The sequence below is a fragment of the Cydia pomonella genome, chromosome 18, assembly GCF_033807575.1.
Source record: "Cydia pomonella isolate Wapato2018A chromosome 18, ilCydPomo1, whole genome shotgun sequence".
Taxonomy (NCBI): Eukaryota; Metazoa; Arthropoda; class Insecta; order Lepidoptera; family Tortricidae; genus Cydia; species Cydia pomonella.
Genome location: NC_084720.1, coordinates 5,173,700 through 5,196,981, shown reverse-complemented (window position 1 = coordinate 5,196,981; position 23,282 = coordinate 5,173,700). Strand labels below are relative to the sequence as shown.

Here is a 23,282-nt window from a genome sequence, read left to right as displayed (position 1 = left end):
ATAATCTTAAAATAAATAATTACTACAATACAAAAGAGATGTATAGTCTCTATGGTTAAATACATTAAATCTGAAGATGTAAAAGGTCCCCAATATCAGAGTTCTAATACTCATAATATTTGGAGGTGTAAAGTCTCTCCAAGTGTCAAAATAAAATTTATACTAAATAAATAAATCGCGTCTGGACTGTTAAGCTAGCAGTCTCATAAACTAATGCTACAGAATACATAACTAGTATGTACCAAGTCAAGTATATATAAGTAAGATATGTTACGTTACCAAATATGTCCGTTTGACACTGCTAAGGCACTCGAGGTATGGCTACTTATTAGTAGAGACTCATATTCTGATCATATAATACTTGGTCGATAAAATATACAGAAAAGAAGCTTTTCATTTCTTTAAGGACTTTATATCAGTATATTTTCCTTATCTTCTTTCTATTTTTCCTGTTTAGTTTAATGGAATTACCAAATGTAACACGTGAATGCTGAATTTCTTTTTCATTTTATATATTTTGCCGAAGAAATGGTAAAGAGGCGTGACTTTGTTTTATATTTTTGAGTGGCTTAATGAAGTTCAAGCTGATAGATTTTTCTGCGACTTAATAACATAATTTGTATTAACATAATATAATGTAGGTACTTATTATGTGGGCAGAAATTCTTTTTTTTTTCTTGTTTTGGACCACTATGTCCCGCTTGTAATTCTGTATTTTATCAATTGCACGTCTTTTTAGCTGTAGATTACATTTACCATAAGAAAAATTAAAAACTAAATTTCATCTTTATTCAGGGAGGAAAATAGGGAGTACGTTTGTATAGAAAAGTAGCCGTCCCCATTCCTCTTAATCAGGGCGCGTAGTCAACGTGCCAATCGTTAACGCTCCATAGCGAACGAAAAGCAACTGTCACTGTCGCACTAATATGAAAGAGTGATAGAGAGGGATGACGACGCTACTCCACGGAGCGTTAAGGATTGGCACGTTAGCCAAGCAGCCAGGCTGTTACTTTTAAAGACCTATCGAACGATGTGCTACACACGTTGATTTTACTGAAGAAAAAGCACTTTACGTTATATGTATATGTATATCTTATAGTTTCCGAGTAAAATGGCTGTAACATACGATACGGACGCTTTTAGGGTGCCGTAGTCAACTAGGAACCCTTGTATGTAGTTTCGGTAAAAAAAAGAAGAAAGAAGTCCTATACCTGCCAATCAGGAAATTCGCGTTCGTACGAGACAACGACAGACAAATTCGTGGAATGCTCACTTTATAAATTTAAAAAGCTATGGTCGTCACGGGCTAATACGTACTTGTGGACGAACACGATAAGATCAGCCGCGCGGCCACTACTACGGGCAGTGTGTCGGTCACGTACTCCAGTACCGCGCGGACCGTGTTCGTGTTCGTGCTGCCCTCAATCACCAGGCAGACCACGGGTGTTGATGAATGCGTGCCTCTCACAGCACTATGTCCGTCTCCCTCACCCGTAGGACACGTGCTATGCCGGTCTCACTCGTGTATACGTACTTGTGCACGAACGCGATGAGGTCAGCCGCGCGGCCGCTGCCGTCACACACCACGACGGGCACGGGCGGCGTGTCGGTCACGTACTCCAGTACCGCGCGGACCGTGTTCGTGCCACCTTCTATGACCAGGCAGACCACGGGTGTTGATGAATGCGTGTCTGAAAAGAATAAGGTAGTTGTAATTTTCACTGTACACTACATAACATTATGAATAAGACCAAAGATTGATGACGGGAAAAAGACGCGTTTTGTAGCCGCTGATGAATGAGGGCATAAACATATAAAAAAAAATCTATTGATTGACAAAAAAGCTCCCCTCTTTTTTGCACAGCAGATAATAAATAGACTAGATAAAAAAAGATTATGATTCGAGTAGTATCGAGGATCACGATTAATAGCAAGAGCGGGTGTTAGTTATGCCTGTGAAAAACTGTTTTGGTTACTTTGTTGGTCAATTAACCTAGAAATAAGCTCTAGAAATATATTCCATAACGGAGGTCCAATAAACATAAATTAGGCAAGAATTGGTCCAAATTGAATTTCATATACAGTTTTAAACATTATGAGAATTTAAAAACGTGGTAAAAACTGTCGGAAACGATGTAGACTCAACTTCAAATAATTTAATTCTTAATGAGCGTCATCTGGGGCCGTACCGCCTCGAAATATTGCTTTTCCAATAAATTATTTAAAATTAAAAAAGTTAATGTCATGTAGTAAACTGGGAGTGAATATTATTTTATGCACAGAAATTTGTGGGAGTTTCCTCTCATTACAATTAAACTAACTTGTGTTTAAACAAAGGGATTCCGGGAAAGTTAATAAGTAAAGGATTTTTAGTAATGACGTTATTGTGTGTCGTTTGTGTGTTATTCGTTCGCGGTTTATTAACTGAAGCAGGATTTAACGATTTCAGTAAATAATTTACTAAAATTTATTATAATTATTATAATTCAATAAAATTTAATTACAACAACTCAATTATTTTGAACATTGGGTACTTTTAATAAATTGTATTTAAAAATAGTTTCTATGGCGGTTAATGAATATGTGTCCAAAGAACAATGCCCTAATACTACCTACATTTGAAATGGTATCTAATGGAAAATATTTAAGTAAGAAACAAGTTTTATTTATTATATCCACAAAAAAAATCTTCAAAGTTATTGAATATAAATACTATTACCCACTGAAAAAAACACTACTCTACTCTTTTTTTACCGTTTTGCCTAAATTCAAATTTAATAAACTTTATTACATTATTTACCGAAAGAGAGAATAATAATGAACCTGTTATATCTTGTCGATCTATCTCGAGAGCTAAGTCGCAAAAAGCTTTTGAAACAAAACGTAGTACGTAATAAGGATTAAAATATCTTATAGTCAAGAACAATTTACTTAAGAGGAAAGAGGACGGCCGCTTCTCCGCTCAAACGTAGTCCCAATTTTCCTCTCTGACTATTGACATTACGGAAAATATTTTAACACAATTTCATGTATATTAACAATATACGTTTGACGTTTTTCTATTTTTTGATTATTGTAAAAATTAGGAGCGAAAAGCAGTTATCATACAAATTTTTAAATGCTCATAACTCTTATAATTATTAAAAATTCGAAAAAAATCAACGTAGGGACAACAGCTGTGGTCGATATACAACAAATTGTGTCAAAATATTTTGAATAATGTTAATATCCCACAATCTCTCTGCTTTGCCTTAAGGTTGACTGGTAGAGAATGCCTTTTGGCATTAAGTCCGCCTTTTGTACGATAAGTTTTCTTGTGTGCAATAAGGTTTAAATAAATAAATATCCAGAGAGGAAAATTAGGACTACGTTTGTATGAAAAGCCCATTTCGCGGAGGTTCTCCACTTTCCCCTTAAATATTCAAAGAGATTGCAAAACGAAGGGCGACGCGCGCCTTATCGATATCTATAATAACCATAGACAAGGAGGTCCATTCAATACTCTGTACCTTTAGGCATTTAAATAAAAGTAAACAAATAATTTGTAAATTTTCGGGTAGTTATAACATTTATTGGTTAAGCAACAAAATACAAAGCCGCCTGAATCTGTCACTGCACGACCTGACTTTAATCTATTAATCATGCAATGTTTTCATCTACCCTCAATTGGCTTAAGGAGCCATTTGAGGGTAGATTTTGTTTACTGTTATTTAAATACCTAAAGATAGACAGTGTAATTAAATAATTTGTTGTTTTTAAACAGGTTTTGATATGACCTTGACGATCGTCTTGGTGATTGGCGCGCTGACAGATGTCGGCCCTGGCTACCATTATTTTTTACGATTTGTGTCCAGTGTATAGTTGTGATTTTTTTAATAATCATCACCTATATACTCCTTCCAATATAATCGACTTATTTAATAAATAAAAAATACGCAAAGTTTTTTCCCACCATTTTCTCCGTATCCGGTCTTTGGGAAATAAATGAGCTCCTATAGGTATTTCTGCAATTTGGCGCAAAGCATTGAGCCAGTTATGGAAAAAAACGACCACGTTTAAAATTTCGGTGAAAATTTGTATGCGAATTGACAGCTTTTATGATACAGCGCAGCGCCGGCTGGCGTGATAAAATATAATTTTTCCTCCGCAATCATTTTGCGTTTTATCGAGAGCAAAATAAAAATGATGATCAGCTTTCCAATGCTCCCATTCAATTTGTCTTCCAAAGGATGTAAATGTGATCCTAACCTAAACAAAAGGATGCAAATTGGAACGTCCACCATTCCCGTAATGACTGAGAGATGGGCTCCGATTCAATTGATTTTGATTTTGTGATTTGAATAAAGTTAGTGTTCACGATATGCTAAAGGGTGTATTCCCATCTATGCCCACCCCGCCTCTTGTATAGCGGTGGTTACGTCACCGCTATACAAGAGGCGGGAACAGATGGGAATTATTTGTATGCAGCGCCTATTCCCATTTGTGCCCGGCGGGGACGGATGGGAATACACCGTTGCGTGCATCTACCTACACCGCAGTCAACGTTTTTGGAGCAACACTGCAACACGGTAATATAAGGTGGTAACTTACCTACATAGATAAGGCGACCAACTCGGACACGTCCGGTGGGAAAGCCTAGGACCGGTGGATCGACGAGGTCCAGAATGACTTGTGCGACATTCAAGCGGATGAATGGCGTTGGATCACACCGAATAAGAACGAATGTCGAAATCTAGTGGAGGCCAAGATTCACTTCGAGCCGCTGAGCCAGTGAAATAAGTGTTTGTGTGTGAACTCTCCTACTTAGTTACTGTTGCACTGTGTTGCTTCACAAAAGTTAACTGTGGTGTGCACCTTAACAGAAGTTTCAAAGTTTCATTTGACATTTGCAGTCGTGCTCATGTTCCCTTATATTTTATTTATTCATCAATATCAGTAATTTCTTTTAGATTTTTTTTGACAAATGAATACACCTCAGTAATGAATATAACTCAACCATATATAAAAGTTTTGTAAAAATGAAATTTTTGATACAAGCTTTTATCGCTGACTGTACTTTTCTTTACAACTGCAACTAGTACTCATCGAAACAATTCTAACAACCCCAAACATAATCAGTTTGCGTTGTTTTATCACAGAGGCCCCATGGCCACTGTCTCCATTATCAGATCAGCTCCATGTCATCATAATATTGCATTATCATCCGATTTATAGAAATCGGGGAGTGGGTCAAATTTAACTTACAAAATTTAACCCACATTAACTAACTAATATATATACATACTAACAGGGCAAGTCAAATAAAAGATTATAAAAAACTCTATGAACCTAACTAAAATTAGTTACGGTAAATACTTTAATTTATATATTTTCTTCAATAACTCAAAGAAAAATACAGAGTATAAATTTAGTAAAACAACGTCATTCCATTAAAATGTATTGAACTAAATTGTATTGTATCCATTAAAATTTAGGCAGCTAAAACTTATAATTAAAATGGATTTCGTTTACAATATCAAATCGCAGCAATTTTGAACAATATACATGTCATGTTTGCGCGGATCGCAATGTTAATTTACTGTTTTCATCGTCCTAAAATTGCGTTTCGATTACGCATCCAATTTACTTTTTTTTATCGCTGCGCTCGCTCCCATTAATTGGGTCTGATTCATTCCGCTTAAAAGTGTGTGCTAATGCCTGCTCCGGTATTTTTCTCACGCCAGGGACGAAATTCTTTTGGAATACGAATGGTTCTTTGAAGCGATTCTTTGATCTTTTAGTGGGGAACATTTAAACTGAACTCGAGCTTGACCAGAATTCTGATGACGCTATCAAGTCGATAAAACCAGGAATTTATTAAGATTCGGTAATTTACCTTTTTTCAGTCTAGCTCGGGACGTTTTTATTTTCGTTTTAGTTGCAGAATATTCGTGGATAATTATTTAATTTGGCTGTAGATTTTTATGGCAATAAACTTAGATTAGTATAAGTTATCTGATATAAGTACGAGATAATTAGAAACTTGAAAGGCTATTAAAATCTAATTTGTACATTTTCATGCGCAAATCTGATGATCAGAAATCTTTTTTGGGTTCTGTACCTTAAAGGCAAAAACGGAATACTTATAGGAGCACTTTGTTGTCTGTCCGTCCATCTGTCCGTCTGTCCTTATGTCTGGCTGATTCTTTATCTCAGGGACGCGTGGAAGAATCGAGTGGAAATTAAAACCATATACATTCTACAGTCCCTTGAAGCAGTAAAATAATCGAACTTCTAATTATTTAACTTTTTTTACAGTACATATGGGGCTACTTTATAGCACTAGTGCGAAAAGTAGCATATTACGTTACTGTGTCGAACATTTAAAGGGCCATATGTACTGTAAAACGTTGTACGATACATGTGCGAATAGGTACTTAATTCGCAACTCGTGTCGATTTAAAACACTCCCTTCGGTCGTGTTTTAATTTATCGCCACTCGTTTCGAATTTCCTATTTTTCGCACTTGTATCGTAATGTACTATTAAGTTAAAAAAGCTAGGTACAGACGTTAATGCTGCATAAAAACAATATCCGACTCGCACTTCTTCGTTTTTTTCTAACAAATTTACACCCACTTCTCTGAAGTAAAACTACACATCCAATATAAGAAAAGTGACATAAAAAGTAAATAAAAAGTGTGCATAAATTTTATGGGAGCCTGAGTGCGTAAAGCGGGCCGTAAAGACAGGCAGCGAGACCTTTTGTAAATTTTATTAGATCACACAGGTGCGTTAGACAGGATCTTAAAGAAATGGGTTTAAGAGAGGGCGAACGCAAGAAATTAAATATTTACCCGTTTAAATCAGAGGAAAAATAGACTTTATTTGCAAGGGCAGACTTCAACCAAAAGCTTTAAAGGTTAAAGTTCGCTCATTAGAAAAAAAAAACAAGAAAACATGTCATATTTTAGCCTTGCATATCATAGCAGTATATTTTTTCTATAAAAAAGTTAGTGCTGCCGAGAGACCTGGGGGCCGATTTTTGAATTTCGAGCACTCGATTTCGTATATCTTGTTCAATAATATCTCCACTACTAGGCATTTAAAACGAGTGGCCAATACCACTCGATTCCCAATTTCTATATTGCTCGTATTAAAAAAATAGCATTTCGCCGTTTTCCACAGATTTTCCAGTGACGAAATCGAGTGCTCGAAATTCAAAAATCGGTCCCCTGACCGGCAACATTTTAAACAGAAACCTAATAAGGCCAATTCGAGTTTTATTTATAAAATCTGATTCCAATATGATACTGATATGAATTATATGATACTGATCTGTCAGTGTCAAAAGTGACGTTTTTGGTTGAAGGTTGACACATTGCATTTCAGCTGGTCCTCTAAAGGAAATTGGAACCATCTCATATTGGAACGATGTCAGTTCCATTATCACATTATATTGATGGAATTGCCTTGAAACCCGCGCGATGGGCATTTTCTCTGTCGTATGTTTCGCGCAGCGTGCCATATATTTTGTACCCTTCTAATTTCCTGGATTTATACCCCCTCTTAAAGAAATGGGTTTAAAGCCCGGTTTTTTTACTCCCAAAATACGAGACGACTTGCCTTTGACCTTTCCTTGACATAAATTCAAATCAAGTTTCAGAACTCGTCTTTTGGAGATTTGAAAGTGTCATTAATTATTTATCCCAAGAGCGATTAGTAATGCCCCTTTATTTATGAACTGAACTCTGAACCTGGTTTGTCTCAAATTTGATGGATTCTACAGACAATGACGATAATAAGGAAACCTTGAGCGCCGATCACAATTTTGTTCAAAAATCGAACGGCAGCGAAAATTTTGGCTTTTTTTAAAATTTGGACTTTTTTAGGGTTCCGTAGACAAATGGCAAAAAACGGAACCCTTATAGATTCGTCATGTCCGTCTGTCTGTCCGATTATGTCACAACCACTTTTTTCCGAAACTATAAGGACTATACTGTTCAAACTTGGTAAGTAGATGTATTCTATGAACCACATTAAGATTTTTACACAAAATAACAAAAAAAAAAACAATAAATTTTGGGGGATTCCCCATACTTAGAACTGAAACTCAAAAAATCTTTTTTCATCAAACCCATACGTGTGGGGTATCTATGGATAGGTCTTTAAAAATGATATTGAGGTTTCTAATATCATTTTTTTCTAAACTGAATAGTTTGCGCGAGAGACACTTCCAAAGTGGTAAAATGTGTGCCCCCCCCCCCCCCCCCCATAACTTCTAAAATAACAGAATGAAAAATCTTAAAAAAAGTATATGATATTAACATTGCCATGCAAACTTCCACCGAAAATTGGTTTGAACGAGATCTAGTAAGTAGTTTTTTTAATACGTCATAAATGGTACGGAACCCTTCATGGGCGAGTCCGACTCGCACTTGGCCGCTTTTTAAATTATAACCCTAAAGCACCAGTTTTTGATAGTATCTTCTCAGGGTGTTTTTAAAGTAGATTAAATTTGCTACAATACGAGACTAAAATTGTCTCTGTAGATTTAATAGTTTCCGAGATAAAGCCTTTCTAAATTTATATAGGTTGCATATGCGGTAAGGGGTTAAGTACGGTACCTTTTTAGGTGCATAAAAATGTAAAAAATGAGCGCTGTCTCGCCAACAAACCGCATAAGCAGTTTGGCGAGTAACTTTAAAATTGATTATGTATATGTGCCTTTGAAAAATAAATGAAAAAAAAAAAAAAAAAAAAATATTTTGTTCGAACTTGTATTCGTAGCCTAAGACAAGTGTAGTGAGTATGCACTTTTGTCTCAGGGGCGATGCCACTTGGCACGATTGTTCCTAAGGTCAAGCAAAGCTGATTGACAATTTTAACAAATTTCAATTGAATCAAGACAAATTTCTGATGAGAGCCGTTTCTTTATTTTGTTTAATATAATTTGGTAAGTAAGATTTGGTAAGAGTTGGAAATCTCAGAATGGATTCTGGGTGGAATTAAACCGAAATTTCAATTGGGGAGAGTACAAAGGTAGCTACATAATTTTGAATTGAATTACGAAAATATCATAGATACGTTTTCATAATAAAGAGGAAGATTTAGTAGGACATATAGTAAAATTGAGCATTCTTTGTACGAAATAGGGAACTCTAACATAAAACAAATTTTATCATAATTATTCTGACGAAAAAAAACTACAAAAAGATTAAATTCCGCCTATACTAAAGTAATAGTAAAGTATTTATTTATAAAACAACAAACAACGATTCTTTCCCTTCATACGTTCGTAAATATCATAGATATAAAAGTCGAGTATGAAAATTGAATCTGTTTATCAACTTTGCTGCAATACAGTTTCATGGGCCCGTAGACAAAGCGGAGTGCAACAAAACTTCCAACTCTCGACAATATTTACCAGCAGACGAGGGGTATATTTTGAGACTAAAAATATGATAAAAACATGATATCAAGCTCAAGCACCAATATCATTATAAAAGCAAGCAGCATTTATTTATTTTAACTTTATTGCACAAGTAAAGAAAAATGTACATATGGCGAACTTAATGCCAAAAGGCATTCTCTACCAGTCAACCATTGGGTCAAACAGAGATTTTTGTGTATATAGGTGCAGAATGTACCGAAGTTGGCGTCATGTTAACATCACCAGCGTATTTATATGATGTAACCATCAGATATATGGCCGCGGCCAAGGTGCTCATAAATATCTGAACACGCCTCTATTGTACGACGATCCGATGGCGACGGTACTTACAAGAGGAGTTTGGGCTATTGTCACCAAGAACGCTAGAGGTTCATCATAATGATCATGTTGGTATAATATTTTTAAAATCCAAATACGCCTCTAAAGTACCAGCATAGCAAAGATTAATTTTGCAACAATTTCTCATGAAAATTCGTTCGCTCAAGTGTTCAATTAACGCCCCAATAATGGCTGCAATTACGCCAGCGCATTTTCCATTATTGCTTGTATTTTAAAATAGTTATTTTCCTAGGATATTACTTTGTGGAATACTATAACATTGCCATGAGATATATTGAAGAGCCCAAAATACTCAAAAGATGCTTTGACTTGATAAAAGACGCTTTGATAAGATACTTGTGAACACTTTGGCCAGTCCGATATATCTGATGACGACTACGATTGTATACATATGTTATTTTTTAATAATTAATAAAAAACGAAGCCATGCCATCGGACTCGATCGGGATTCGATAGCTCAATTAGAGTAACCCACCAATAAATAAATAAATAATAAATATGATATGACATTATTTCACAAATTGACTAAGTCCCACAATAAGCTCAATAAGGCTTGTGTTGTGTGTACTTAGACAATGATATATAAATACATAGAAAACACCCATGACTCAGGACCAAATATCCGTGCACATCACACGAATAAATGCCCTTAACAGGATTTGAACCCAGGGCCATCGGCTTCATAGGCAGGTACCCACTAGGCCAGACCGGTCGTCAAACCAATACACCAGGTGAGTGCGAATCTCGCATTTTTCAATTTTTATTTTAATATATAAATTGGAATATCTCAAGCAGGCGGCTGCTTACGGCACAATTTTAAGACATTAAATTGCTTGAATGGATTTGAATTCCTAAATCAAATCACTTACTCTGATAGATACTAACTCGTGCTTAATAGTAATAGGGACCTTCATTTTTACAACTGATTTGCCACGATGAGTTTAATGTTGCAAGGTAAAATATCCGCAAAAAAGACAGTCGCAGTACTCGTAGGTACAGTTATTTAAAAAAATATCGTATGTTCAAATGAATGATAGAAATAGCTCTTATTCTTTCATATGTGTGTTGAATCGTGGGTTGTTCTTTACTTATAGAGCAGCCAAAGAAATGCAAAGTTATGACTAAAAAAGTCAGGATCCTTATCAGGCAAAAATTTAAGCAAGATATGGAGTTTTTTTACAGTAGAATTAAAGAAACTATACTGATCTCTCATTTTGCAATACTAGCACAAGAAAAATATAGTATTATTCTCTCTGCCCTTGCTCCACTGATAAACGACTCCTGTCAGACTTTAAGAACAATTTTTACTTTTCATTCCAACATAATAATGGATGTATAATTCTGTTCAGAAGTCAATATCAGCGCCGAATCTTATAAGCCTTTACCTCGCCTCTTCAGTAAAGTGTTCCTCTGTGATAACGTTATTTCGCCTGGAATTATCCAGTAAGCTAGGGGGATTCGGCGACAACACAGTGTGCCTGATTCTGTATTAATTATTTGACAAGCTTTACACATTATTTTGATATGACCTTGACCGAGCACCAATCAGCGTTAACGGCACGCTGACCACAGGTACTGACGAAATGCAATCTGGAGTCGTCTCCTAAGGCTTGTAGACCGCGGGCCAGGAACAGATTTCCCTGACCAATCGCCTCTCTGGCGAAAACTAGTATAGTGGTTAACGGTATATGTATGAGGAACCCGCGTGGACGTCAGCTGCCGCTCGGTGGGTTGAGGAATGGCAGCCACCGAAACACGTAAAAAAAGTCATCGCCTCCCGTTTGATACTTTGTCAGATGATAGTTCAGATACTATTGTTAGTAAAAAAAAATCGTCAGCCGGTTGTATCGCGGTGGTAAGAATGTCAGCTGGTCGCATGAACGTGTACAAAATAAGCGCTTTACCTTTTTACGATAGTAAAACAAAATCATGAAACTTTGCATGTAGCATTCCATCAGGCGTTTAAAATAAACGGATTACGCAATTTACACATTAAGCATACTTTGCGGACATAAAGTGGTAAGGCGCGTATTTTTTCATGTTCATGTAAGTAGCTGACGGTCTTTCCACCGCGATACAACCGGCTAACGGTTTTTTTTAATTTAAAACAGCTTCTAAAGTACCAGACGGGAGACGATGACTGACGGTATATGCTCCTATCCCGCGGTCTAATACGCTCGCACTTATTAGTGCGTGTGAGATGTCTGTCTGCGAGTTAGCTTATGACAAAACTCAAGGTTGTATCAAAGTAAGATCAAAACATTATCAAAATTTTAAGACAGAATCGGCCTCAGGGATATGGCGACACCACAGTATCAGCATTAATAGCCATAAAAGAAGATTTAAGGCCTTCTGTCCATTGTGTGCCGAAATTGATAAAAATACCAATATGTAGTGAGGGCGCGTGATAATAAAAAGATATTGAGCTGAGGTAATTGAGAGTCTGAAGGAATTTGAGGGTTTAGATAAGAAAGGTTTGTTGCCTGAAGATAAAGGCCAACCTGTTGACGCCAAATTACTGTTAGGATTAGGTATATTTTTCTAGCTAATTGCCTCCTTTTTGTGAAATGAGGGATCTGGCTTTTAGTTTTTTTTTTTTGTTTTACACTGATAACTATTTAAAGTTTTGACTAAGGTTATGGCACTGGCCGGCTTTTTGAGTATTAGTATTTTTACTAGGCTCGGAATTAAAATACAGCAATTTAACAAATATTCTAACCTATTTAGGTAAGGTACACGTAAAGTTTGTAGGTATACGTCTGTTATTCAATGACGCAATAACGGCATAAATGGCATAATACCTTTTGAGATTTAAATAAACACTTAATTTTATAATCCCTTAAGTGGAATAAATTAACCCTTAAAGGGATAAAATAGGGGATTGAAATTGATATTGAGCATGATTAACAATGTTCCACGTGGCAAAGGAAAATAAATATATACTCGTACATTTAAGTGGTAGAGTCAGACCAAGATAAGTTGGCAGCGGTTTTGACAGCCCATACAGTGCAAGTCATATTTTAAACGTCGAACTTCTATGGAATTATGATGTTTACATGACACTTGCACAGGCTGGGCTATCAAAATCGTTGCCAACTTAGCTTGGTCTGACTAGACATAATCGGAAAAACCATTTTTTTGTTTCTTAAATAACTATTTGTTTTATTCGTAAGACGCTGTCTCTTGTTGTCAGTGTAAAGTCCGTCAGAAGTTTTCGTTTTATCACACGTCTACGATGGAACTCTGCCGCTGCAGTATGTGCGTGTATGCGTCAGTATTTACTGTAATTATGTATATGATAGTGGGCTTCATAACTTTTTTTAGCAACACCTACTTTTCTGGTCAAATCTCTGCTCTGTTTCCGCTACCCAAAGGTTGTCTAAAAGAGATCGGTTTGTAGCGATAAAACCGCCAGTTATTTGCCTCTATTTATATAGATTTAATTTTGGAGGAAAAATTACCACTACTTCTGGGGTTATTAAATTTCTAATCTGAAACAAACTAATGGATTATTGGTGTAAGTATAATAATTTAGTTGAACCAATTGAAAAGTATGACGTATCAATTTCAGGGCCCGTACATGCCACTGAGGGAGAAATGACGTCACGCTACATAGAGCATGATTATAATTAGTCTTTTTGTAATAATTAATCATTAGTGAACTCATATAGATACTTGACAGTCAGTACAGACACGTCTAATTGACTTTCATCTTATTATCACTCAAGTAAATAATAGATCACATGCAACATCCTGGTCACATGCAACATCCATAATTAGTCCAAGATAGGATTTACTTGTGGTTAGTAGCAAATGTACGAACTCGTACTAAACACTAATCAATGTATTTAAACAGGCCATACTAATACTTACTGCTCTTTGACAGGCCTTAAGGCAAGTGTACACGCCCGGGGCTTACTTACCAGATTTTTTATTTATTGACAATCTTCAAAATAAAGTTGATTAGAATAGTGTCTTTGAGAAATCAACTTAATTTAAGCTCAGAAACGCCCTTGAAATTAACGGAGTTCAAGAAAAACATGGCATATGTATAGCTTGATCCGACTTTCGGAAGTACAGTCAAATAATTTCTGTACTATTTCGTTCCTTTTCGCAATGAAAATCAATATGAAAGTCACTAGGAACGTCATATTAATGTCACTGAGTCGTGGTGTGAAATGGTACTGACAGATTAAGTCCAAAAGATCAGCAATCCCTTTTCGGTTCTCTCTTCTGTTTACGTACCTTTGGCCTCTGGGCGTTAAAATACGACCAGAGGGACACAATAAATTCTAATAAGCTGCCTAGTTCTGTCCCCCACTTTTATTACATTATTAGGTTAAACAATAGGAGCCCTCGTTTGTGGTTGGGCGATAAAAACAATGGTTCGTGCGCATTATTTTGGAAAACAAAGGAAGGAATCTCATTATAATCAGACTTTTTAGCTCAAAATACGACTGTATAGTCTAAGGAAGAAAGCATGATACTTGGTATGTACGTAGCTTATCAAAATGTTTTATTAAGCGGAATCGACTGCGAGTGATAATATATATATTTTTTTTGATTTAAGGGCCTGTTTCACAATGTCCATGTGAACTATTGGATAGCTAATTAACAAATAAATTAACTGACAGATCTTCCTGCAATACCTTCTTAGCACTTTATCTACCAGTTAAAGTTTATTTGAAGATTGTAAAACGCCAACGACGACTTTATTCGTCAGATAAGTGGTAAGTAGCTTATGCAGGACTTTACTTGGGCATTGTGAAACAGGCCCTAAAAAACAATCTTATAAGATTCTTCTTGCCCGAAGCGGCGAATTTTCAATTTTTTCTCTAATTTAAAAATTCACGTAGGTATTATACGTACAAGATAAAACAAAAGTGGAAACAGTTGGTGAAAATGCGTAAAAATCAAATGTCGTCTCATAATAATAATAATAATAAGGGCAGCTTGTGGCGAGCTGTTGGGGAGTAACGACCCCACGGACCCGAGTACTCCCGAGAGTCGGTCAGGGTCTCCGTCTCCGGCGTGTCTTCGTCGGTCGGAGTGGACCCCAAGGGGACCCGCAGGACTCTCAGCTCTGGCTTGCCTTCATTGGCCGTCCAGAGAGGAGTCGTTATGCTCCAGGGGTGGAAGTGAAAACTTGCATAAGACGCGAGTTGGCACAGTGGCTGTTATCAGCCACTGGGTAGAAAGCGGCGTACACCTCTCGACACCCCTGAGCCGCTCACACCGGTGTTGCTCCTGGTCGTCTTCACGACGGCATTTTCAGGGGCCCATCTAGTGGGCGGCGAGTCACCGCCTGCCTCGATAACTAGTGAAAACATTGTTTTGCAATAACCCAGTCTCATTGTCCTCCCAAACTTCAATCCATAGACCGTTATACTGTTCACTTTACTACAATAGTCCCAATGCCTGTTGCGACCGGTTCATGGGTGTCTATTGTTGCGCCTGTGAACGGGTTCCAGCAGGCGTTCTACATGACATTAAAGCTCTCCAAGAGGCCTCTACGTGTTGGATCTATATCCCCATGCAAGCCTATCAAAAACCCGGGATTTATAGGCCCGTGAAATCCAAGTAATCCAATGTGTTTATATGTATTTTGTATTATTTTTGTATGATTTGTTGTATTTTACTTTTATATTCATATTATAAAATGCCTAATCTAAGACACAAGATAAATAAAGAGATAATAATAATAAAATACTTTATTGTGCACTACAAAGAAATATACATGTTACGAACAAAATAAAAAGGACATAAGTAAGTAGGTAACAACAGGCGGACTCTCCAGACAGAGTCTCATAGTTCCGAAATACATTGAAATTATTATGGACCGTACTCATATTTGTATTTATTTATTTGCTGAATATGGGTTTACAAAGGTGTACAATAATATATTTTAGTTCAACCATACTCTGCTTAGTGTAGCATGCAAATTTGAAGTACTTAGGTATAATCGCACTATAACATAAAATAACATGAAAATATTAAAAATAACATGTCAGATTAATTATTAACATTAGAAAAATCATGCAGCGATTTATTACAATTTCAAATTTCTATAACTGTTCAATTTCATAATCAAAGTATTCATGTATGGAATAAAAACACATGTCACAAAGCCATAAAAATATTTTTTTTTAAACTTGTTGATTGGAAGGTCTTTAATGTCAGCAGCATAATCTCACCTTATTCCAGTACCTACACTGAACAGTCACCTGCAATAATATGTTACTCATCGAAGGCAGCAAAAATATGTGACACGCTCTTATGGCTCGAGAGATAAGATATTTTTACAGCCATCGTTGTGTGACATACATATTATTGCAGGTGACCGTACCACCTCATTATTGAAAATGAGGTACTTATACAAATTAATGTCCTATACAATTCTATTCATCAAATAGGCTGAGTACATGACAAGATTTTTTAATTGACATCAGTAGATCCGGTTTGTTTTGGGGATCAAAATTAAATGACACTAAGCCGTCTTGAAAAAAAAAAACAACAAAACAATTGCTATTTCGACCGTGGAATATTGCGTTTATATATGTATTAAATAAAAAGCACTCAGTTCTAATATCACAACTTTTTCAACTTCTCCTTGAGTGAGGTAACAGATTGCGATTTCCTTTCGTCCACTGGTAGATCGTTCCACAGCTTAACTAACTAGGCAGTAAAAGATCTAGAGTACACACGCGACTTAATGGCTAAAGTCAGATTTGCACTAGATCGCAGACGGTGACTGCTAACAGTAGCTAGAAAACTAAATCTTTCTTATAGATACGTAGGGGATGCGGGATTAAATAACATGTTGAAGAGTAATGACAGCACATGCACATCCCTACGACGTATCGGAAGCCAGCCAAGCTGCGAGCGGAAGGCAGACACGTGATCATACTTACGTAACCAAAATATATATCTAATGCAGACATTTTACAAGCGCTCTAGCTTGTCAATATGTAGTTGCTGTACAATTTATTTTTAATAAGTGTTATGCAAAGAATCAAATGGTACCATTCATTTTTCATTTTGGAAGTTAAAAAAAGTAAGCAAATAGTTCATACTACTACTTATAAGTAAACATTTTTATTGCACCAATAATAATACATGAAAGAAATTAAATATAATTTCCATTTATGTCTAATTTATTGTGATGCTCGCTTTCCACTTATTTAACAAGAATTTGTTACAAAATGCAACTCATGTCATCATCCCAATCTGCTATCGCTTTAATAGTAATGGGTCTACATTAATGGCTCATTCCGTAGCCATACCTATTCGCAAATTCCCAGGAAATTCCGCTTTATTAGTATCTCGTTTTTGGTGACTATGTAACTCGTGCCAAGTTCCATCTACAACTAAAACAGCTTAGCGGAATCTCCTGTTAATTTGTGAATTGGTATAGCCAGGGGAATCGGATTCCAGGGGAATGAGAGTAGAATGATCCAGAACTGGATGCAAAAGTCTGTTGGCTTGCGGAAAATCGACCAAGCTTCATGCATGGTATTTGCAATGTACGGCAATGTCTTGAATTATGTCAAATTTCACTGAAAATATAACGTTTTAATAACACTCCCTCACTTCGACCTTTTCAAGTCAGTGCAAAGTTAATTTTGACGGATTATAGGTACTTATTGAACGTATGAGCGTACATTAAGGTGACTCATCCGGCACGATTCAAAATTTAAAACACGTCAAATATTAGGTCTAGTTACGAAATGGATCACGTCACTTTTGACACTGACATATCCGATCCATATCGTATATAGACCTAATATTTGACGTATCTTAAAGTTCGAATCGGGCCGATCGTTAAACAGAAAAATCATCTCATCCATAGCCAGCGAATCTCTCCGCCATATGGGTCTAGGGGACCCTACTAACATCTACCGTAAGAGCATTATACTTCTTAAACGGCTACCGGAGTTCCAATTCATATTGGAAATTCACCAGTTACGATGTGCTTCTCATACTCAATCATTTTTTAAGAACCAGAAACGTCTGGGAACGATGCTATTAAGCTTAGAATGAATTTAAAAGTGGAAAAATTACTGGCCTGGGTGAGACTTGAACTCACGGCCTCTGGATCAATACTCCATTGCTCTGCCAACTGAGCCATCAAGACCTAATCCATAGCCAGCCAGGCAGCCAGGTCAGTAATTTTTCCTCTTTATATTTAACCTAAGTTAAAAAAAGAATTTATCGAAAAATCACAACTACAGTATTAAAATGTGTGTTTAGACTAATCTACATGGAAAATTTAGAGCCTAAAATCAGTCTCATTTGCCTGTACAATGAAAATGTCTGTTTAACAAGAGGCATAATATGATTTTCTCTGCAAAAAAAGTTAACTAATTGGGGAAAGGCAACTGCAGAAATGAAGTCAGTTGCATGTCAGTGCAGTTGTGTCTTTCTAGCTGTAGATTATATTTTACATGAGAAAAATTAAAAATAAAATTGTATCTCATACAAAAAGCTCCACTCCGTCAATTTTTTTTGGCCCAATTACCTATCCCCAAAACTTACAAAAAAATGGCCAAGTGCGAGTCGGACTCGCACAGGAAGGGTTCCGTACCATTATCTACAAAAACGGTCACCCATCCAAGTACTGACTCAGCCCGACGTTGCTTAACTACGGTGATCGGATGACAACCTCGAGATTGGAAGGAAATATTTATTTTATACTGTTTTTAGTATTTGTTGTTATAGCGGCAACAGAAATACATAATCTGTAGAAATTTAAACTGGCTAACTATCACGGTTCATGAGATACACCCTGGTGACAGATGGACGGACGGACGGACAGCGGAGTCTCAGCAATAGGGTCCCGTTTGACCCTTTGGGTACGGAATCCTAAAGAGGTTATCTAAACATGAATTAAAATATGTAATGCTATACGTGGCTCTATCATTATTAAACTTATTTATTTGCGTTCCATTTTACCTGACGAATAAACCGTTTAGTTAAATCCTTCTAAACAAGAACAAAGTTCTAGAAAGTTTTGTTGCTCGAATTTACAACGGCGCCTGTTTAAATTAAACATATAAATCTTAGTAACTGTACTTGTCTAACTTATGTAGGTACTTACTTGCCGAGATTAACTTTAGGTGAGAGTCATATAAAATATTGGCATGAAATATTGGATTGAAGCGCTGCCGCTGGTGGCCCAGCGGTAAGAGCGTGCGACTTTCAATCCGGAGGTCGCGGGTTCAAACTTCAAACTCCGGCCCGTACCAATAAGTTTTTCGGAACTTATGTACGAAATATCATTTGATATTTACCAGTCGCTTTTCGGTGGAAAACACCGTGAGGAAACCGGACTAATTTCAATAAGGCCTAGTGTACCCTCTGGGTTGGAAGGTCAGATGGCAGTCGCTTTCGTATAAACTAGTAGCTACGCCAATTCTCGGGATTAGTTCAAGCGGGCTCCAGGCTGCCGAGCCGTGGTAAAATGCCGGGCAACGCGAGGAAGAAGAAGAAATAAAATATTGGATTTATAAATATGTTCATTTAATATCGATGTCTCATTCCGTCACTCTTACGCCTATTCGATCTACGCCTCCACGAATTAGGTATATTAACCTAATTTGTAATTAAACAAATAATAAGCACTGTGTTTTCATAAAAATACAATCTACCTGCATTTCGTTATGGGTTAGATATCTTCAGACATTCAGTTTCCGATTGCAAGTAAGTCCTAAAGAAAAATTCATGGTCGTAGGTCTTTACTAACATCTGTTAGGTAAGTGTTATATTATGATTTCTCTTCACGTAAAAAAGTTGATTTTCACCACACCAACTAGTAAAGGCTCTCTTGGTTGTTCAAAAACGAATGAGAAAGTTGTATTTTATCCACATGTGGGGCAAATTTTTTGTTGTTTCCTTGTGTTAGCTACTCGTAGTAGAATTGACATTTAAATGATGTTTTTGAATGTTTTTTTTTATTACGTATTATTTGCATTTGATTTCATTTATATTTTTTCGTATTTCATCGTTAGTAGTTTCCTCCTGTTGGTGTGGTGAAATATTTTGTCTTTCACTCGGGGGCAAAGTTGGGAGGAAGAGTGTTTAACCCTCATGCCTTGAAACCCTCGCAACGCTCAAGATTCCATTTCGCGAACCACTCGCTACGCTCGTGATTCAATTATGGAATCTTTCGCTTGCTCGGGTATCAATATTAGCACGAGCGGTTAAACAACAACTTTGCCCCCTTGTAAAACAAATAACTATTTTGTCTCTAGAGACAGTCATGAAGTGGATAATAAACTATCATAAACCTACACTATTTGCATGAAAATGTATCCAGTCCCTTTCATCCTCTGGTTAAAAATCTACTATTTATGCATCATATCTTAATTTACAAAATCTAAATTCACGAGCATGCGAAGTAAAAAAGAGGTAAAACTCCACATCAAAATGCACAATGAGTTTGAAAACGAGCAACGCATGCAATCAACAGCATCTATTCAAATCGTCTCGGATTAAATGTGCAACCACATTGAATATCACAGATCACTTGCCTTTTAAAATGTTTGCATAATTAAATTAAATAAATATATACGTATATATATCTCAGACTACCTACTACTTGTGCTTGGGATTTGCGAACTGCGTTATACCAGCCAACAGATCGGATTGTAACAACAAAATCTGTTTCAGGATAAAATTTGTGTGTATTTGTGTATTTTTGTTGTGGGTAAAATTTCTTTTTTAAAGAATTTAGTTTTTTTTTTTAATTACTCAATGAGTGTGGCTAATAAGTTTATTCAGTGTAGACGGATTATGTACATGTTATCGCGCTCGCGGACACCATTCAGTCAAGGAAGTCACGTTGTCGCATTTTTCACATTCGCGAATGCGAATCCGAATGTCCAGGATGCGAATACGAATGTTAGGGAATGTAGTTGTTATTATCATTCCTAATTAAAAAAAAAACATTTAATACTTAATGCATAGTTAGGTACCTTAGAACGGGATGTTATAAAGTGTCAAAAAATGCTGTCTACTGGTCAAAATGCATTACTTAACAACGGTTTGCGCGCACTGTCCGTGCGTGAGTCGACGAGACAGAGACCTGCACACAGTCGCATTCCCAAAACATTCGCTTCATTTGATGCGAATGCGAATGTTTAAAATGATGCGAATGCGAATATTCCCGACATTCGTAGTGCCTATGCTATAAGTAATTTAGCGTGAGAGCGCGAGAGCGCAACTGCTCATTTCATTTGCGAATTGCGGCTACGTTAACATGAGGCTAACGCAAAACTGTAGTTATTATTTTGTATTTAGACACCTTTTAATCAAAGGCTCTTCAGTTTTGTCATATAAAATATAATCTAGCACTAGACTGTTTTAATTATTTGATAGAAGACGAAAATAGAAGCGTGACAGGGTGGTCAGAACAAAAGAACTAACAGAATTTTGACCCAGATATAGCGACTGTGAGTGGCTGTCGAAAAAAGCGTCATAACGCGGAGTTTGTGTGTGTTAGTCTATGCCGCATGCTGATACTGAAAAGAAATATGCATTTGGATGAATGAGCCTCGAGCTGTTCAGCAACCTACTTTAACATCTATTTTTAACCCCTAGCAATCATAGTTGAACGTGTGTGTCTATCTGTTGCAATATAGCCTCCGGATAATCTATAATAGTACGTAAAGCTGATATATGAGTCAGGGTGTATCTGACTCATCGCCCCACGATGAAAAATCGAAAGAAAAAATTGCAGAAGAAAATAAGTGGCAGAAAGGAAAATACTTCGAAAGATCCTGGGCCCTGTGAGAAAAGAAGATGGCAGTTTTAGACTCCGCAGAAACGTCGAGATTGAAGATCTGGTGGCTACACGCAATATTGTCGGCGAGACAAAAACTCACCGTTTCCGCTAGCTCAGCCACGTTTTGAGAATAGAGGAGGAGGAGGAGGTGGAGGTGTTGGGGCGATACCGTTGAAGCGGACTTGCGCCATCTTCAAGCTAATAACTGGTGGGAGATGGCACAGGATCGAGACAACTGGGGTGTACTCGTGTCGAAGGCCAAGACGACTTTGGGTCGCTGCGACCAGTAAGTAAGTAAGCATGGAGGGTCCAAATTATCAAAGTGCGGTAGCGACCCCAAATATGTACCTATTTAAAAATTCAGAAAAAAAATTATCTTCATTTTTTTATGGTAGATTGTACATTAAACGGGATCCTGCTAGAAAAATATTACTTTGAAAGTATTTGTATCCAAATGAATGAAGCTTCGAAGGCAAAATTGTAATCCTGCGACTCATTAACATGTGACCCGTGAATCTGCCAAATGAACACTATTCATTCACAATTTTAACTTTTATACTTCACGCGTCGAATGTCCCTACGAGTATAACAGGTCATAATATTGAAACAGAATCATTTTCTCATATGCAATGTAAAAAGCAGTTGTGTATTACATGGTCGCAAAAGTATTTCCACCATGGACATTAAAATATATTTTACAATGCATCGCTTTGTTTATATTTAAAGTATGCCCATGCCGTAAATATATATGTGACACAGTCTAATATTTAAACATGATCTTCTTTTAATTCAATCCAGGTGGGTAGGGACCGGGACGTCTCATCTCATCCCATAAACAACGCTAAGAATAATATTAACAAAAAAACAGTAAACCAATTATTTATTACAGCCCAAAGAAATAACGATGGTAATGTGTAAATCTGGTTTTAAATTTGTTTTCTGTGTGGTGCAATAAAGAATATTTACTTACTTACTCCCAAAGACACAAAACTTTTTACTGTCACATAAACTAAAAGCCTCGTAAAGATAAAACAACCCCAAAGTCGTTTGAATTGATGCCCTGTTAGGAAATTTGACAAAATCTGAAGTATGAGTAACCCATCCATTTTAGCGAGTCTATTTAGCCGCAACCAGTACATGCGATACTCGTCAGCCGAGCCGATTACATCTAACAAAAAAAAAACGATCAAATGCGAGTTCGTTTTACTTGCGCACCGAGGGTTCCGTACAAACTTTGGATTATCTCGTGTAACTACGAAGGCGAAAGGCTTTTGATCAGAAGTACCTATACTAAGAATAATTGTGTACAGCGCCATCTATCGGCAAATTATCTAACCAATTTGCGCGATGTAATGCACGTATGCTGGTTTCATTTCATTTCATTTATTGGATAGTCATGAACATAATCACAAACTAAGATGTTACAGATATAGTTAGTCAATTCACGGCACCCTGTTAGGGCATAAAAATTTTCGAAGACAATTGCTCTATCGTGTGAACCGATTTCAAAAATTGTTCATTTATTTGATAAAAAAAGGTGTCTTTAATGTAATCTCATAGAATTTCCAAGTGTAATAAACACACGTAAAATTGGTTAAATTGAAATCTGTACCCCTAGTGTAAATTTAGTCGATAGCGAAACGTGACGTACGCGTTTGCGTTAAGTCTCATTTTGTATGGGTTATTGAACAGCGCGCCAAGCGGGACGTTTTGGAAAGTCAAAAATCTC

At 36.6% G+C, this 23,282-nt stretch overlaps 1 protein-coding gene and 1 non-coding gene across 3 annotated transcripts in view; both read right to left on the bottom strand.

Moving 5' to 3' along the window:
* LOC133527836 (transient receptor potential cation channel trpm) overlaps window positions 1-23,282 on the bottom strand; it is a 399,070-nt gene that overhangs the window by 116,462 nt on the left and 259,326 nt on the right. For both annotated transcript variants that reach the window (XM_061865024.1, XM_061865026.1), the window contains one exon: window positions 1,535-1,691. In XM_061865024.1, the coding sequence (XP_061721008.1) occupies window positions 1,535-1,691 (157 nt within the window). The remainder of the gene's footprint in view (window positions 1-1,534; window positions 1,692-23,282) is intronic.
* On the bottom strand, window positions 17,833-17,906 carry Trnan-auu (transfer RNA asparagine (anticodon AUU)). The gene has a single exon. It is a non-coding gene; the product is annotated as a tRNA-Asn (tRNA).